The 19,659-nt window shown below is 36.1% G+C and overlaps 1 protein-coding gene across 1 annotated transcript in view; it reads right to left on the minus strand.

The window, feature by feature from the left end:
* Positions 1 to 323: 323 nt before the first annotated feature.
* The window catches only part of LOC120535395 (cadherin-1-like), a 54,566-nt gene continuing 35,230 nt past the window's right edge, over positions 324 to 19,659 (minus strand). The window contains exons 3-12 of the mRNA XM_039763214.1: positions 19,481 to 19,575; positions 18,926 to 19,057; positions 18,623 to 18,778; positions 18,385 to 18,529; positions 17,849 to 18,021; positions 14,099 to 14,223; positions 13,602 to 13,787; positions 11,223 to 11,467; positions 1,605 to 1,747; positions 324 to 1,163 (exon numbers count right to left, since the gene is read on the minus strand). Of these exons, the coding sequence (XP_039619148.1) occupies positions 13,742 to 13,787; positions 14,099 to 14,223; positions 17,849 to 18,021; positions 18,385 to 18,529; positions 18,623 to 18,778; positions 18,926 to 19,057; positions 19,481 to 19,575 (872 nt within the window). The 3' untranslated portion in view covers positions 324 to 1,163; positions 1,605 to 1,747; positions 11,223 to 11,467; positions 13,602 to 13,741. The remainder of the gene's footprint in view (positions 1,164 to 1,604; positions 1,748 to 11,222; positions 11,468 to 13,601; positions 13,788 to 14,098; positions 14,224 to 17,848; positions 18,022 to 18,384; positions 18,530 to 18,622; positions 18,779 to 18,925; positions 19,058 to 19,480; positions 19,576 to 19,659) is intronic.

Genomic DNA, 19,659 nt, shown 5'->3' on the forward strand with positions numbered 1-19,659 from the left:
AAAGAATTTAAGGGAAACTATTGACTATGACCTGAATTTTAAATCACATATTTTTGTATGAAAATGTGTTATATAAATAAATGTTGTTGTGGTCCTGAGGGACAGTCTTGGGTTTCAGCTCGGTGAATCAGGTTCACTCTTGGTTTATTGACTTGGTCGCTCGGTATTTGTCTGTGTTTCTGCCTTCTTGCTTTTTCCTTTTGAGTGTTGTCTGGAAAATGTTTTCAGTCTCCCAGCAATCCTTAAACTCACAATAATCCTGTGAGACATTGTCCTTTATCAGTCCTGAGATGGACAGATTTCTCTAAATGGTTCCTTTATTGCATGTGATGTCACTGAGATCATTTTAATGAAAAAAGAAAGTTCAGAAAATACACAGATTGACAGGCAGCGTTGATGGGAGTCAGTCAGATTGACTTACTTTTATTTTGTACCACAGGCTTACTAAGAATAGTACTGAAGTTAAAGATGGGAGTAACTGATTCCATCCATCCATCCATTATCCAACCCACTATATCCTAACTACAGGGTCACAGGGGTCTGCTGGAGCCAATCCCAGCCAACACAGGGCACAAGGCAGGAAACAAACCCTGGGCAGGGCGCCAGCTCACCGCAGGGCAGGAGTAACTGATTCCCCTTTTAAAATTCATCCTGATGTTGATGAACATTTTACACTGTTATCATATATTAAAAAAAAGAGTCACACTTTGTTTTAATCATTCTGCAAATCAGCTAAAAAGATGAACATTTCAAAATTTAGGAATAACTATGAACTACATTACTGTATATGCAATGTGTACAATATATGGGTAGTTTTGTAGCCTACTTTTCAGCTACAGAGAAGAAAAACTATTTAGATCTTATAACTTCTATTCCAAAACATACTTTTTAGTTATTAAGCAGTTAGAAATAATTTGTTTTTAAAGTTAAAATTAGCATTTGCGGTTTCCAGAAAATGAATAATAGCACTTCATATAAGAGTATGCGTATAACAAGGATATTGCATAACTGTATACAGTACAGGGGATTTTTACACTTGAGCACATATTTTGAAAATATTGAAGAGGGTAGCTGAACAACTTAATATCTGATGCAAAACTGACTTTGTTCAGAGAAACTGATTATTAGTTGAATGGTGCCAGTACTAGTCATAGGTGGTTGACCTAAAGAAAGTAAAAGAAAGAGAGATTGAGTTAGCTGAAAAAAGTATTTCATTACATTTTAAAAAAAATACAGCCTGATTAATGGATAATAGCAGTATTTAATAAATATTCCACAGTGTATAAAGTATTGGAAGGCTCTGACTAATTACGGTGGGATACAATTGTATATAATGTTGTATTTCTCTACATTAGAAGCATTTAGGTATTAGTAGGACATAGTAAATATTTAGTATAAGTGTACAGCCTTTGGTTTAAAAGTCATGTCATTAAAAAAAGCAAAACAAACAAACTTACTAAAAATGTGCAATATAAGGGTGAAAACATTGCTTAAATTAGCTTGAAACTATTTGATAAAGTATTAGTATATTAAAAAAGGAAGTTAATTAATGCTTAACCTACATGTTACTGTTTTTGAAGATAATGAATTTTTTAATGATTTACCATTATCAGCAGCTGTAATCAGGGCAGTATATTTTTCTCCTTTGATAAAAGGTGAAAATCTTTGTATTTTTCTATCAAGAAAAATTAATCCATCTGTTGCATCAACTTTCATGAAGTTTTCAGGATCATATTTCATTTTGTATCTGAAAAGAATAAAAGCTGAACCACTATTGAATGCATCCATAACAGTTACCAAGATAGATAGATAGATAGATAGATAGATAGATAGATAGATAGATAGATAGATATTGACATTAATCTGAACACACACCAGAATGACTATAAAACAAAAGCATTAAAAAGAAAGAAAACTTCTGACTTGACTGTCACAGTCACAATGAGGCATTATGCAGGTGTATTGCTGTTGGTGTAAAAGTTGGTTTTAGTCCATGAATAAATTTGTAATTTATATTGTAATTCCAAAGCATATGAAAAATTGTGCTTGGAATAAAAAAAAACGCATAGGAATCAGAATTGAAAGTGAAATAAAATTAAATGAAATTGAATTTAAATTAATAATAATATGAGTAATTCCATGTTTTTTTTTCTCATCGCATATCTGACATTACATGTACTGATATTTTTAATACTGAATATCATGAAATGTTAAGGGCACCTTTCATGTGCTATCTGATGTGTCAATATGTATGTAGGAATAGTTGGTGTAAAGTAAGCTAAACAAAAGATGATTTCAAGTTGACAGTTGGGGGATAAGGACTGCACAGTTTAAATTTAGAAATGAGACACCAGTAGAACTCTATGCCAAAGACATGGATTTGACTAAACTCACACTGTAATGGTAATGGAATTCTTTAATTTTTGAAAAAAATGTTTGGCATATGTAAATATAAGCTAAGGTATCATATAAACAAGAGGAAATGTAAACTACTTTTCTGTTATACTTTAATACATGATACCTCACACTTAAAAAAAGACAAAATAAGTATTTTCTATTGATTAACCCATGTTTTTATATTCATTCATTTCTCGCAAACTGTATTGCATCAGATATTTATTACACTTTAAAAATTTTCATTAATAATAGCAATGACAATGAAGGTGCATTTCACAAGTGCATTTGAGCCAAAGATTGCTAAGTTTTGAAATTCAAATTGTGCCAAGCAAGGGAGCGATCACAATGTCAATCAGTTCTACTCAAGTCAAACTACTACCCACTAAATAACAGGCTGACCCCTTCAAAACAGTGTTCTTGTGGAGTTAACTTGGACTTATGTGAGGATACAGAGACTTTGTGATGGTCCAGATTGGCTCCAGCTGCCACAACATCCTTGAACTGTCAGTAACATAATTGGGGTGAGCAGTGCAGTGAGGACACGTCCAGTCAAAAGTAGGTGCAAAGTACAACAGTGCTTTTATTTAGAAACAAACCTCAAACAGTCAAGTGTTCAAAACTCAAAACTGCTACTAGTGCAGTGTAGTCAATAAATAATCCATAAAAATAATGTTAATGGGGGTTAAAGATTGTTAATAGTTAAGCAATAAACAATCCTTCAAAATGAAGTTATTTGAAGACCTGTTTTTCCCTAAAACTCTAGCTTGCCTCCATGCTCTCTCATCCTGATGTCTCCTCAGATCATCACTGGGTCTATTCAGTTCACCTTCTCATGAGCTTGCACCCCAGCCACCTCATTTTCACTGCTTTGGTGTTCCAAGCCTGACTCATGTCCCTCACTGCCTTCCCTAGATGCTTGCAGGACCCCATGAGCCCTGCTTCATTTCCAATCTGCCGCCACCGTGCCACCTTTAAGCGGGAGTCCTCTCAGAGTGTTGGGTTGCTCCTACTCCCTGCTTAATTATTAGAAGTGACCCTGCCCTTCGAACATCAGCCACACACTCCTCTTGAGATCAAGTTTCTCTTTCCTTCCTGTTCTACCTCTTGTTTTCTGCCTTTCTTCCTTTGTGCACATGTGAATGCTTACCTGCCCAGTTACTCATTAGCACTGCTCTGTCATGCTACCACTCACACCCATGCCACTCTGCTTGAATGCTTCATTTATTTTTTTTTAAATTGCTCATTGCCACAGACCTAAATGCATCTTGTTGTCACAGGACTGTCAACAGCACAACTCCAACTTATTTTCTTGTTTTCACAGAGCTGCTAGTCAGAAACAAATCAAGTTGAGGGAAATTTACAAAGGCATCCTTTATCACCAATAAGAGTTTGGTGAATGTATGGTGCTACATATGACTTGAGAAATCAGGTATTGAGAATAGGGCGTGGTATACCTTGGGCAAGTTATTTAGGACAGATGCCAGATTAAATTGTAAACATTTTTTGGTCTCATTGATGCAAAAATATGGCTAAATAAAAACCTGTTTGGAAGTCAGAAAATAGGTCCAATTAAAAATGTGATTGGGCACCTTTGGTACCCTTATCAGTAACTGAGGAGCCATTCTCAAGTACTGGTTTGGATGTTGTAAACTCATTACAAAAGTGTAATTTAGGGACAAATACATTTTAGTAGTATGTGACTGCACCACAAAATACCCAGCAGCATGTCCCCTTAAGAAAGTGCATACTACTTATAAAACATGAGCACTAATTCAGCTATTTTCAGTGATATGGTTGACCAATGAAATAATCACTGTTACACATGAAAGCTGTTACAAGTGTATAAGGCATTAGATATACATATCTATACAAACGTATAGGCTGTTACAACAATATACTGGGTATTGGGGATTAAGAACCACCCCATACCACCTGCAAACTGACAGGCTGCTGGAATGGTTCATTGCCTTTTTGAAGAAAATGTTAAGAAAATGTTTAAGAAAATGGAACTGGACGAGCTACTGACATTTCTTTTGTTTGCATATAAAGAATTGACTCTCATATTAACTGAATTTTCACCTTCTTTAACTCTTACAATATATGGACATGAATTTTCAAGGTCAGTTAAGGTTGACAAAGGAGCTGATGGAAGGACATAAGGAGTCTGAGCAAATTAATGCTGTCATTTATGAGGATTAAAGAGGATCCTTTGAGTAAAACAAAAAGGTACAATTGTTGTTACCCACATTAGAGAACAGTTTATTATTTAAATGGTAGGGACCCAATGAAGTAGTGGGATACAGAGGTCATTTCTCTTATTAAATTGTAATGTCAGGTTGTTCTATATAGCAAGGACAGATATTTCATACCAGTATGTTAAGAAAAAGTCATAATAGACCTGACACAGTCCTGTGGTTATTATTTTGTAGAGTCCTGGATAAGGAGGAGGAATGGAAGCAAAACCTATCAGCTGGCATGGAAGAGGAGTTTTTGTTGGAGAAAGTCTTTTAAGAACCCTTTAGCATAATGGACTCTAAGCCTCACTAAGTATTTTCTGTTTTAAATAATCAAGCATTGCTTTGAGAGATATAGCGCGCTTAAAGTTATCCTTGAATGGAAGGCATAAGTTTACCAATATAAGTAAGATGCTTTATATAGGCATTTGTCTATCTGCTGTAGAGTATGCAGGCACTTCTGTGGGAAGCAGCCTTCAACCTTGAGTCTTAACAAGAGGAGCATATTCTATTATTTCTAATTAATTTCATCCAATAAAAATATGTCTATTGGCCACTGCTGTACTGATGCATATTTAGATAGAACTTTATTTGTCCCCCAAAAGGAAATGTGGCTTTTTACAGAAGTTCTTTTATTAAATAAATACATGAACAGGCAAATTAAATGAATAAATAAAGGAGCCAGTAGATTATACTTAAGGCATCATTCACATTTGAATACAGCTGGTCCAGCTTGCTATTTCCTTGAGCGGAACTGTTCACAAGCTGATAGAAATTTGTCATAATTCCTACAAAGTCAAATGACTGAAGTTACCACATACTTTAACTGCAGGCCTGAAGTGAGTCATCAATGTTGGGGACAGAAAGAATAATTTCTGTTGCTAGGTCCCTATTTGCGGAGGGATGAATATAAACATTAATTAGAATGATGTAATTTATGTCTCTGGGCAAATAATTTGGATGAATTCCAACAGCCAGAATTTCAATGTCTGAATTACAAACTGTAGTTTTAACTGCAATATGTTCCCTTTTACACCATTCTTTATTAACGTAGATGACCAATCCTCCTCCTGTCTTTTTTCTACACTTCACTGAGTCTCTCCTTGAATAAGATGAAATCCATTGAGCATTCAAACAGTGTCGGGTATATCAGGGTTAAGCCAGCTCTATGTTAAACACAAAATGCCACTGTACTTGTATGCTCCATGACCTTCTATAAGCATACAGTTCACCCATCTTATTTGACAGTGATCAAACGTTTTCCATTAAAATAGATGGTAGACCAGTTCTAAAACCTTTTCTCCTTGCTTTTACTCTTGTGCCGGCATGTCGCCCTCTCCATCTGTGGACAAACAGCTCCTGCAGTAAAAAGAAACTGAGCTGCTTAGATGCTTGTGATCGCAGTGCAAGTACTGGGAGTATTTAATGCACCCCACTTTTATTTTCTCAGTGCCTCTTACTGTTTCAGGTGTTTCAGACATAATTACTACATGTGCTTCATGTGATATTTTTTGAAACAAGTTACCAATGCACATGGACACTGTTCCAGCAGATGATATATTTTTGTAATATGTTTTTCTGTTGCTTGAGCATAACATGATAGAATGTCAGTGTTCAACCCATCATACACAGTGTGTAGATGAAAGTTTTTAGTGAAATGATGCTGATCCATTAAATTAAAATCATTAAAATTTTAAATATTTTTGTTTTTATGAGGATTTCAAATAGGATTTGTATATGTGTCTGTTTATGTGTATCTTGATATAAAGTTACTATAGGGCTATAAATTTGTTTGAAAAAGTATCTGCGAATATGCACGTAACTTTAGATTCGTAAAACAAGGTTCAAACATCCAGATCAGGGCTTCCCGTGTCAAAGTGCCTAAACTGATGCAGGTACAGCTCACTCTCACACTGGCTCATTCGCCTTGTGACCGTCTTCTCTGATATCTTCATCAGCGGTAGTAAGCATTTTTCTAATTAATTCTTGTGCTATCTCATATACCTCCATCTTCCGCAGTGACATATTGAATTAGCCATGAGCAATCCACAGAAGACAATTTACCAATCATATCACAGTTATGCTACAGCCCACCGTCTCAATTTTGAGCTAGAGCTCACCTTCTAAACTTTGACAAGTGAAAGTGACAGTTTTATTTCAATCCGTATTTCATGATGTGTTGGGAGGAATATTATGAACAAAATGAAATAAGCAACAAAAAATATTTTGTGACAGCTTTATTTACTTATGCTCATATTTCATGACACATTTATTTATTTTTGCTAACATTTCATGTAGTTATAATTTATTTCTGCATTTATTTATTTTATTTGTTTCTCAAATATTCCTCCATATACACATAGCATTATATTACACTCAGAATGGGGAGGGTTACCAGAACCCTGCCACAGGAGCTGCACAAACCAGTGTGTTTCTTCGTGCTGATTGCAAGCCTAGATAAATGGGGAGGGTTATGTTAGGAAGGACATTTTGCCAGATCAATATGCGGACAGAAATACAGTTTTCCCTATCAGATCGGTCGAGGCATGGTTTAACAACGACGCCACGAGTACTGTTAGCCAATAGGGTGATGGCAGAAATTGGGCTACGGTTGGCCGAAGAAGGAAAAGAAGAGGGGGGAGTTGTGTCCGGAGGCAGGAGGAGAGGAGGAAGGTGAAAAGAGTGCAAGTGAACTTTGAATGTTGGCAGTATGACTGGTAAGGGAAGAGAGTTAGCTGATGTGAGGGAGAGAAAGAAGGTTGATATATTGTGCGTACAAGAGACTAAATAGAAGGGAATTAAGGCCAAGTGGATTGGAGGTGGATTCAAATTGTTCTATCATGGTGCGGATGGGAGGAGAAATAGAATAGGGGTTATTCAGAAGGAACAGTATGTGAAGAGTGTTTTGGAGGTGAAAAGAGTGTCAGACAGAGTAATGATTATGAAGCTGAAAATTGAAGGTGTGATGATGAATGCTGTTAGTGCATATGCCTTGCAAGTTGGGTATGCAATGTATGAGGAAGAAGATTTCTGGAGTGAGTTGGATGAAGTGATGGACAGTGTACCCAAGGGAGAGAGTGGTGATTGGAGTGGATTTCAATGGACATGTTGGGTAAGGGAACAGCAGAGATGAGGAGGTGATGGGTAGGTATTGTGTCAAGGAGAGGAATGCAGAAGGTCAGATGGTAGTGGATTTTGCGAAATGGATAGACATGGCTGTGGTGAATACATATTTTAAGAACAGGGAAGAGCATAGGGTGACATATAAGAGTGGAGGAAGATGCACACAGGTGAATTATATCCAATGCAGGAGGGTCAATCTGAAGGAGATTGGAGACTGCAAAGTGGTTGCAGGGGAAAGTGTAGTTAGGCAGCATAGGATGGTAGTCTGTAGGATGAGGTTGGAGATCAAGAAGAGGAAGAGAGTGAGGGCAGTTAAAAAAGGAACACTGCAAGGTTGAGTTCGTAGGGAGATAAAACAGGCACTGGGTGGCAGCAAAGAGTTACCATATAGAGTAGCTAGGCAACTACAGCAGAAGTGGTAAGAGAGACAGCTAGAAAGTTGTTTGGTGTGACATCTGGACAAAGGAAGGAGGAAAAAGAAACCTGGTGGTGGAATGGGGAAGTACAGGAGAGTATATAGAGGAAGTGGTTTGTGAAGAAGAAGAGGAATAGTCAGAGAGATGCAGAAAGTAGACAATACAAGGAGATAATGTGTAAGGTGAAGAGAGGGTTAGCAAAGGCTAAAGAAAAGGCGTATGATGAATTGTATAAGAAGTTGGACACTAAGGAAGGAGAAAAGGACTTGTACCGATTGCCTAGACAGAGGGAATAAGCTGAGAAAGATGTGCAGCAGGTTAGGGTGATAAAGGATGAAGATGGAAATGTACTCACAAATGAGATGAGTGTGTTGCGCACATGGAAAGAGTAATTTGAGAGGCTGATGAATGAAGAGAAAGCAAGACAGAGGAGGTTGGATGATATGGCGATAGTGAATCAGGAAGTGCAACGGATTAGCAAGGAGGAAGTAAGGGCAGTTATGAAGATGATGAAGAATGGAAAGCTGGTTGGTCCAGATGACATACCTGTGGAAACATGGAGGTGTTTAGGAGAGATGGCAGTGGAATTTTTAACAAGATTGTTTAATGCAATCTTGGAAAGTGAGAGGATGCCTAAGGAGTGGAGAAGAAGTGTACTGTTACCAATTTTTAAGAATAAGGGGGATGTGCAGAGCTGTAGTAACTACAGGGGGATAAAATTCATGAGCCACAGCATGAAGTTATGGGAAAGAGTAGTGGAAGCTAGGTTAAGAAGGGAAGTTATGAATAGTGAGCAGCAGTATGGTTTCATGACAAGAAGGAGCACCACAGATGCAATGTTTGCTCTGAAGGTGTTGTTGGAGGTGTATAGAGAAGGCTAGAAGGAATTGCATTGTGTCTTTGTGGACCTGGAGAAAGCATATGACAGGGTGCCTAGAGAGGAGTTGTGGTATTGTATGAGGAAGTCAGGAGTGTCAGAGAAGTATGTATGAGACTCTTCAGTTCCACCGGGGGGGGTAAACGTTAACATTATACAAAGTTACTGTCTGTTGTACCTGTATTTTTATCACTCTTTAATTTAATATTGTTTTTTATCAGTATGCTGCTGCTGGAGTACAGTATGTGAATTTCCCCTTGGGATTATCTATCTATCTATCCATCTATCTATCTATCTATCTATCTATCTATCTATCTATCTATCTATCTATCTATCTATCTATCTATCTATCTATCTATCTATCTATCTAAAAGAAAGGCCACATTGCTGCCAGGTTTCTAGTACCAGTGCTTTGATTTTAAGTGCCTCTTCATTATAATGGTAAGGGCAGTTAAATGTACTTTTAAAAAATAAAATACCTATAATCTGGCATCAAAGCATAAATTAGAAACTAGAAATGTGGCAGTTCTTGTTCCCAGATAGTTTAGATTTTTTTTTCAAAGGATATTTAATTGTTGTTCAAATATTTCCTGTTACTGCACAGCATATAACATTCCCATATACAGCTTTTTGGAATTCTCAGTTTGGTGAAGTAAAATTGCATTGATATATTCTTTGCTGCTTTGTTCTAACTGACAACTCTTACTTTTCATTAACAATATACTGTACACTAATTTTTCAGTCATAAATGGAAATGTATTTAATAGTTACTGTTGACAGATGTCCACTGGCAGGCAATGGTCAAAATTGACAAACTGCTACTCATGCTAACTAAATGAATTCCATAACTTTGGTTCAAAGGAAAGAAAAGATCATTGTGCCATTCAGTCAATTTCTATCATGTGCTGATAGTACAAGAATCCTTAGAATGGTACATGTTAAAGTTTTCATATTTGTTTTGATATAAAGTTTGAAGGAAGAATGACTATTGTAGGCAACTATTTCTATATTAAAATCAATATTTTCTGATTAAATTGCAAGTGCAGTACAGCTTAAATGAAAGGTAGAAGGTAGCGCAACATGATAGCACAGCAGTTATTACTGCTGGCTTATGGATCAGCATCCTTGGTTTGAATACAGCACCCAGTTGCTGTTTGTGTGGCGTTTGCATGTTCTCCCTGTGTCGGTATTGATTTTCTACATGCATGTGATTTCCCTCTCAAATCCCAAAATGTGTGGGTTATATTAATGTTAGGTTTGTTTATGAAAAATTGGCACTGTATTCATGTGAATAGTCCCTGTCCAGGAGTGGTTTCTGCTTTGTGTCCAGTGATGCTGGGATTGGGTAAGTTCCCCTCTCTCACAAACCAAAACTGGATTAAGGATTTGGGAATGTTATAGATATGTTCTAGTATGACAGGCTGCAAAATCATCTTGATAAAATGCTGTTGTGTGTACAGCATTTTGCTTATTTAACATTCAATTGTACAGACTCAATGAGTTTGAGATAAATAAGAAAGTGAACTTTTGTTTCTTTATTGTTTTGTTTATAAGTCCATGGTGAGTACAATATGTTATCAAAAAGTAGTACTGAAAATAAGAGAATTTTGAGATTAAATCTACTAAATGTTTATATTTTACATTATGAATATAAAATACAATTAACATTTCACTTAAAATAGCAGAGTCTTGTCCTAGGTCATACTAGATCAGTCTCAATTCCCGACATTCAAACACCTGTGAAGCAGAATAAACTAGCATTGCTAAGGCTATGGGAAGGTTTGCAATTGGTTGTAAGTTTATTAGCTAACAACTTTACATGTTCTGCATTGGTGTGCTACAGTAGGTGTCTGCCTGTGTGTTATAACTCCAAATAGCACTTAGTCCACCTACATGGCACCATTCAAACAGCAGTATTGCATATCAATTTTTCATGTCCCTTGCCACATGTTAGAATAATTGAGTGAACTTCAAGTGGAAACATTATACCTATACCACCCTAATATCCACAGGAATAAAACATAGTAAAGAAGATTTAATCTAAATGTAATAAGCTGATTAGTAACTCAATAAAAAGGAGGTAGAAAATCACTTAAGTAACCACATTAACTTCCACACATCTGTAAATGAAGTATTCAATCAACACAGACATAGTAAAATAACACCATTACTTACGTTACAGTCTGCTGCTTCTCTATATCTGGGTCTGTTGCCAAATAATTGGCTACTAAACTGTTTACAGGAAGATATTCATTAACAGGAACTGTCAGCATTGGTGGATTAAAGATTGGAGCCTCATTAACATCCTCGACTGTGACTGTAAGAGTAGCTGTGGAAGTTGGTAAGGGAGTGGAAAATGGCATCTCGTTTTCAACTGTGATGAGAAGTATATATTGACGGTTGGCTTCAAAATCAAGACCCTTTAGAAAGATGGGGGTGAAATAAAAATTAAAAACTGCTCTAAATCTGGTTGGTTTGCAGTAGAGCACAGAGTCTCAGAAAGCAAAACAAATTATCAATATTTGCATGCAATAGGTAATGGTAAATGCCTAATAAAAGCAGAAAGATATATAGCTTCTAGAGCAGGTGGAAATGAAGAGAGACTCATTTTGAGAAAATGTCAGTCAGTCATTACCCAACCCGCTATATCGTAACACAGAGTCACAGGCATCCGCTGGAGCCAATCCCAGCCAGCATAGGGCACAAGGTAGGAACAAATCCCGGGCAGGGTGCCAGCCCACCGCAGGACACACACACACCAAGCACCCACAAAGGACAATTTAGGATCGTCAATGCACCTAACCTGTATGTCTTTAGACTGTGGGAGTAAACTGGCATATCTATAGGAAACCCACGCAGACATGGGGAGAACATGCAAACTCCACGCAGGGAGGACCCGGGAAGCGAACTCAGGTCTCCTTACTGCACCACCGTGCTGCCCTTGAAAAATGTGCCTCCAGGAATTCATAAGCTTCTTAAAAGGAAAAGATTTGATAGATTTGTAGGTAGCTCACTACACACAGTTCCTCAACGCTTAAAATAAAACATAACTGTAGGACATTTGGGGGAAAAACTATGGCAAAAAACTTTACTATTAAATATGAAATGACATCATTCAGCCCATCAGACCTCTGTGGTTAGCTAATAATAATAAGTCTTAAATAAAGTGTCTTAAATACTCTTCCTCTTTATTTCCACTGGTGATTTGCCATTTAGTTGAAAAAATTAATGAAGAACTGAATTTGGTCCCCACATAGGCTCCACTGCTTGAGGCTAAACAGATTTGTTCTTCTTAAGTCTGATTAACAGTTGATTATAAATTACAATACCGAAAGAAAAATAATAAAAGCTGACATTGAACATAGCACTGTTACCAGTGAGAACTTTGTCCAACTAAATAATTCATAGTATCTGTACTGAAAATGGAATTAATACCACAACCTGGTGTGAAATTTACTTTCTGTGAATAAAAGTCAAATTTAGATGTTCCATGTGTTATGTATTTTACATTTTGTTGTTGTAGTAGCAGCCACCATATATACATAAGATCTTCTCCTCTGGCATAAAAAAATTGCATCATCAAAAACTGGCCTCTAGGGCATTAAAAACTGATATGTTAATTCAGATCAGAACTGAATAAAATGGTTGGCAAACAAACTAATAATGAAATCTTTTGACTGTTATTGAACTGTTATTTAAAAACAAATAAAGTATGTTCATTAAAAAATTAAACAATGTGCCAATTTATTAATGTCCCCATTAAGCCCCAGATACGCTGAAATATTTTTAAAATGTAATGTCAGGAATGCATGCACTAACTTCTTCTGTAAAAAATGTATCTGTGTAGTAGGAAACAGGTAGTCATTTTAAACTACCAGGATATAAAAAATGGACTCCATGGTACAGTGCATTATTTTAAATTATATTCACCCTTTGAGTAGTTAAATTTACATAATGGTAATACTGCTGCCTCAACTGATGTTTAACTCCAGTCCTGGGCTCAGTTTCAGGGGCATTTACACAGTTTTTATTAGGCTTCTGGCACATCCTAAAGATGTAGAGTTTAGGTGTTTAGCGTTCAAATTAGCTTGGTATGTTTGAGGCTTTGACTTCCCTGTAGTCATGTAGTAAAATAAGGTTCATTAAAAAAATTAACACTTTGGCATAAAATAGGCCTCTATAGCACTATGCATTTTTATAATTATTTTCAAGTTAATAGCCAATTTCAGCCTTGATGAGACTAATTGTTTTGTAGCCTAGTATAGCAGAACACAGCATGATTTTGTATTATTTTAGTTCTCATCAAAACCATTTGGTTTTCATTTTAAGATTATTAAAGTGTTAGATCATTGCTCAAGTGTATCAGAAGTTGCAAGATGGCATTTTACAGTTTCTAAATGAGTATATTTAAAGAGTATCATTTTTTTCACATTTTGTATTGTTAAAATATTGTAGATGAGCAATAAACCAAGCGTGCAACCATTAAAAATACAAGAGCATGCCACAGAATCTAGAGCAATTGCCAAGATAGTATGAATGTATTATTCTGCTTACCTTAATAGTTTTAACAATTCCACCGTTACTATCTGGATCTGTAGTAACGCCAAATTTGCCTCCATCATTCCCTTTAACAATCCGGTATTTGGCATTCCAAGCTGGCGTGTGAGGCTTATCTTTATCAGTCACTATCAGCCTCACAACCTCAAAGTCCACAGTATTTTCTGGAACGTTTTGACGATACTGCCAAACGCAACAGATGCATTACTAAAATTCCAACTTTAACATTTACCATTACACATAATTATGATATTATAATACAGTGCTTGAAAGAATTCCAAACATGGCTATTAAGGCTGTAAAATAGAACGTCTTCCATTTATGCTGAAATCAAACATTAAAGAATATGGATTACTTTGAAATGGAAAATGATTAAAATGATCTTTGATATGATCAGTCAAATGCTAGATGTAATTGAGCAAATCTATAGAATAATTCATGACAAATTAGTTTCTAAACTCCCATTCCCATTCTGCCAAAGTAAACATACTTACATTTGTTGGATTAAACTGTGGAGCACTGTCATGGTAAAGAACAGTGATGGAGCAGTAGCAGTATTTGTGAGTCCAACTCCATTCATATCTGCAACTTGGAGTATTAATGTATATTCACTCACTTTCTGAAATTTGCAAACAAAATAAAATTCAAAAAATGTTAATGACTGCTTTAAGAATATGGATCAATGTACACGACTCAGTCCAGTACTACTTGGAAGACCACAGCATCCATTTATATAAAAGGAACAATTGCATTTGCAGAAAACAGAAAAAGGTGCTGTATTAATATATTAATAAATTGACAGTTAAAATATAAAAAGGCACAAAGTGCAAAATACCATATTTAGGTCATACAGAATCTGAATAAAACTATCATAAAACACCCCTCTCCCATTTTTTATCTTTATTGACATATATACATTTTTAACATACATGCATTTTCAGCTGAGTTTAATTTTGTTTTATTTCACTACTTCTGCAGCTTAACGGCTGCCTACTTAAATGGGCCAAGAATGATTCATTTGAAAACCAGCACTTTCATAGCGTAAGAGAGAGGATATTGACAATTATTTATTAATTATAAGGACATTATCAATGTAATTATGATCAAGAAATCTGAAAAACAACCAAAGAAATCTATCATTAACAATGGTTCAACTTTAAGCAGGGAAATGAGCAGCAAGTGTTCATTTCATTCTTCCACACATTACATTGCTGTATTATTGCCTGATTTACTTAAAACAAACAAAGCAGGCAGAGACAGAAGGTTGGAAAAAAATGGTACAGAAGTCATAATTTGGCTCGTACAGTCAACACTGATAAGAGATGTGAAGATGCAAAAATCTGCTGCATCCCTAATTGACACAGAAAACCGTTAAAGGCTCGGATCTATTCAGACAATACAGAATTCTGAACATGGGTTAGTGTTCAAAACGAAGTGCCCTTCAGATTTTTCTCTATCACTCTATGAGAAGTTATTTTTACTGACCTTCTGCCTATATTGTGGAAATAACAGGGCCATAGACAGGCTCTGAGACACAAGTCCAAAAGCACATGCTTTATTTTCCTTTTCCTTGCATAACACAACACTCTATAGCTCGCAACTACTGCTCAGTCCCTTCTCTTCTTCTCTCTTTTATTTTCCCCCTCTCCCTTTCTTTCTGCCTTCCTTCTCCTCTACTGCCTCAACTCCTCTCTTTGAAAGCATTGTCCTCCATCGTCAAACTCTGGCTCATTGAACGGAGTGAGGCGGCCTCTTTTATACTACACCTGGAAGTGGTCCAAGTATTCTCTGGAAGTCATCTGGCAGCACTTCCTGGTGTGGTGGAAGTGCTGCATGGGCACCCAGAAGTACTCTAGGTACACCTGGATCTTCTTTAGTCTGCACTTCTGCATGTGGTGGAAGTGCTACAGTCCAGGACTCTGAAACTGTCCAGGTGCCCTCTGGCGGTGGCCACAGGCCCCAGCAGGATTGAGCTTCCAAGGGGGGCTTCCCTCTCGTGTTCTGGGGCAGGTATTGTGTTTCTCGCCACTCCAACTCAGTATGGGCCCTAACCATCTGCCACAATATATATATATTTTTTACCATTGGATCAGGATTGGAGATCCTGTACAATACTACTGATTTAAGGATATTACTAGCATTTTGCTTTGTTTTATAAATAGCAGGTTGCTAAGTGAGGAGTGATAACTTGGTAAACAAAAGATTAGAAAAGATAATGTTAATGCCAAATAGCAGAAATGACCACATTTTCTAGCAGGATTCTGGTGCAATATTTTTCCATTGAGCTTTCACAAAAATGCAATTATGAAGCTCTAGGCTCTAAATCTGAAAAACCAAAGTCAGGAGCATTTGAGAGATTTTTAAACCAAACATCTTTACTCTTACTATATGTACAGGTGTCAAAGAAACAAACACTTCATTTTTTTCTATCTAAAAATGTTGGTATGTCTTTAAGAACACTGAAGGAGTAACACCCATTTTTGGAGATGTTGTGGGTGGTTTTTACAACTAAATCCACACTAGCAGACAAGTCCAGCAAGTACAACACTGCCTCAGGCAAAACATGTCCCACGTCAATAAAAGGAGAGTTTGGTTAGAAGCCTATTCTTCCATAGTGAGTAGCACTGCAGCTTCAAAGATCCTGCTTCCTGGTCATTTCACAAGCTACATCTGCACATTGTCCCTGTGTTTGCATGCGTTTTTCCCCGACAACCCTCTCTTTACTCCCAAAGACAAACAGGTTAGGTAAAAAGGCAATTCCAAACTCTTCTTGTGCAAGGGCAATGTGTGGATGTGGGTGTAGGTGTGAGAAGACAGCCGTGTAATGGACCATGCACACAGCACTACCAGGGGGAGCTCAAGCCCCTGTGGCATTGAATTAAATGGGTTTCAGAGTGGTGTGTTTAACTTTTTCCCATATGATACAGGAATGTGTCTGTTTGTTTTAAATACAGTTAAAACAATCATATAATTTGATGATTTATTATTTAATGAAAATGCTTTTATATGGAAGATTGGTTCTCCATTGTAGTAAAATCAGGTTACTTACTCATAAAATCTAAAACACTTTGTATACATGTTTAATCCATCTGCTTTCTAAACCTGCTTTTTGCAGTAGTTGCTCTGTCAGAATGCTTGGGTCATTGTCTGGATCAAACACAACATTCACCAGTTCATTTTCTACTGAAGAGGTACACATTTAATCCAGTGTACAATATGCCCGAGTCATTCTTCAATCAAAAGATGCTGAAATGCACACCAATGACAGACGCACCATACTTGACAGTGAGAGACGACAGGACTAATGGATGTGTGCAGTTTTAGATTTTTTAGAAACTCAGGAAAATTTCAGCGTGTTTCCTGATATCACAAAAACCCTTATCACTTATCTACAGTACTTTGAGGCAACACTTGACAAATGTCAACTTTATAGTCATGGGATAGATTTGACTCCCAAGCATTTTTCATTTCAGGCCCACTACATTCCACATTCTAGTAAGGACCCTTTTTGTTGAATGCCTTTAAAAATGTTAAACCACAGATGCCTTTAGACAACTTCTGCAACCCTTTCATAATACTAAATGTAAAGGAACGGCATAGTTCAGATAACACTTGTGGTTTTATATTTTTCTCATTTTCTATACAGTTGACAGCCTTAAGTCTGGAGGAATATTCAAGGTGGTTCAAGTGATTCCTCAGACATGTGCTTATCCATAATTAGTTCACTAGCTTATTCAGAAATCTTGTCTTCATTATGAGGCTCTTTTCTATTCCAAAGATTTTTCAAAACCAGGACAATAACCACTCTATGAACCTATAGAACTATGGGAATGTCACCTATTTCCTTTTGTAAGATCTTAAAGATTTTAAATGATCATATCCACTAAATGTTTCATATTAGGAGAATACATCAGTTAATTGTTACTTGTTAAGGAAATATTCTCTCTCGCAGCATATTTAGGCTTAGAATTAAAAAAGGTGAAGAATAATTTAATCAGACTTCTTTTATACTACTGCATGATTAATATATTCCTTTTGATTTTTCAGAGTGTAGAAAATTACTTGTAGAAACTTAAACTGAATCAAACTTGGTCTGAAAAATGTGTTTAAGTCAAATATGTTGTCACTGGACATGTATTGAGAACTTACAAAAAAGAAAAAACACAGTACCCGTTACAAAAAGGGCTGGATTATATTTAAAGATCTTGAATTTCAAAGGTGTTCATAGATTTAATTAAACTTACCTCTCTATCCAGTCCAGCTGAGATGACACTAATGGTCCCAGTATCTTGATCAATGGTAAACATTTGTGGATAGGGAACAGGTGGGGTCTGGCTCAGAATTGAAAACTTAAACATACCATGGTCTGTATTAGGATCATCTTTATCAATAGCAGTTACAGTCATAACCGATGTACCTACAAAAAGAAAGGTAAACTTTCTTCATATTTACTAACATAGTTACTAACATACCCAAGTTAAAAACTGTACTTGGAAAGTGAAGTAGGAAATAAAAGCAAATGACCAAGTATAGATGAAAAGAAATATTTTTTGACTTAACACCATACAATTAACCTAAGTTAACATTACATTTTTCTTTGTACAAGACTTTCAGACAAGATCAAAAATCAAATACACCATTAATGTTAAAGTGAATGAATCTTCACAGAAACTTAAGTTAAAATTACCAAAAGACCATTGTTCATTTAAACAATATCTATTAAATATTGTTTCCGTTTTACATATTTGACAATATCAAAAATTATAATCAAACTGGATACCTGGCTGTGATCCTTCGCTTACATACCCTATAAAGGTATTGCTGATAAATTCAGGTTCGTTGTCATTTTGATCCAGCACAATTACAATAATTTCCATAGGATCCTCTGCTATATTCCCACTTATTGTAACAACATGTACAGTAAGCTATAAAAAAAAAATAAACAAGCAATCAGGAACTTAGTTTTATGACGGTCCATGCAGTACATACAAATAGTACGAGGCATGCTGGAAACTTACCACATATGCAGATTGTTTCTCTCGGTCCAGGGGTTCAGTTACTAGTAACCAGCCACTGGTTTTATCCATTTTGAATAGTCCTGTTGGGGGTAAATCAGCACCTGATCCAGTTATGCTATAATATATAATGGATTCCTTTGACCTGCTGGATTTAATCTAAAGCAAATATATTCAAAAATTTAGTGCAACAGAATAGTTAACAAGGCCTTTGTTACATTTAAATAGTTTTGCCCCTTAAAACTGCAACAGAAAAACTCCATTAGAGGAGTTATTTACTGTGCTAAGGAATATGAATTTACAAACCTGCACCACTTGTTTGGGAAACACTCCCCTTTGATTTTCAGGAATATTAATCGGGGGAATCACCCAATCTCTCTTGTGTCTTTTAATGCCAGATGAAGAACGAGGAAACATTAGAACATCCCTAGAACTGCTCTAAAGGGTTAAAGGGTGAGAAAGCATACATTTCTATGTTGTAAATGTGATGTGAGTGAATTTTGAAATTGTCATTGCATTCTAATAATTATATTCTACTTTAACATAAATAGTATACATGGAAAAGTAATTTTATAAAAATTATTCACGAGTATCTGCAAGATTTACATTTGCAGTTGTCTTTAACACAAATATTTCACTTGCTGCACAACATGAAAAGTTATTTGGGAAAAGAAATTTATTCTACTGTTAAGTTTCTGTAAACATCAGCAGTTCTTTGACTTATGAACTAATACTTATGTGTAATTTTGTTGGTTTGTTTATCAACTTTGCTTAAAGTCCAATTTACACAGCCTTGGGATTTTCATTTTAACTCCACTCGCATGTTTTGCTCTCTCTAAACAAATGAATTAAAAACTTTACCTTTCCATTTTGTAATCTTTCATGTGGTCTTGTTTTAACTGTTCCATCCATCTCCACTTTGATCTCACTCTGGGTATTAGAGATATTGAAATCCACTGAAAACGGAAAACAAATTTGATTTACTTCATTACTTACCACTGTGCCTCTTCTTTAGATTGATTCCCGAAATCTACTCTGCC

Source organism: Polypterus senegalus, chromosome 9 (assembly GCF_016835505.1).
Source record: "Polypterus senegalus isolate Bchr_013 chromosome 9, ASM1683550v1, whole genome shotgun sequence".
NCBI classification, from domain to species: domain Eukaryota; kingdom Metazoa; phylum Chordata; class Cladistia; order Polypteriformes; family Polypteridae; genus Polypterus; species Polypterus senegalus.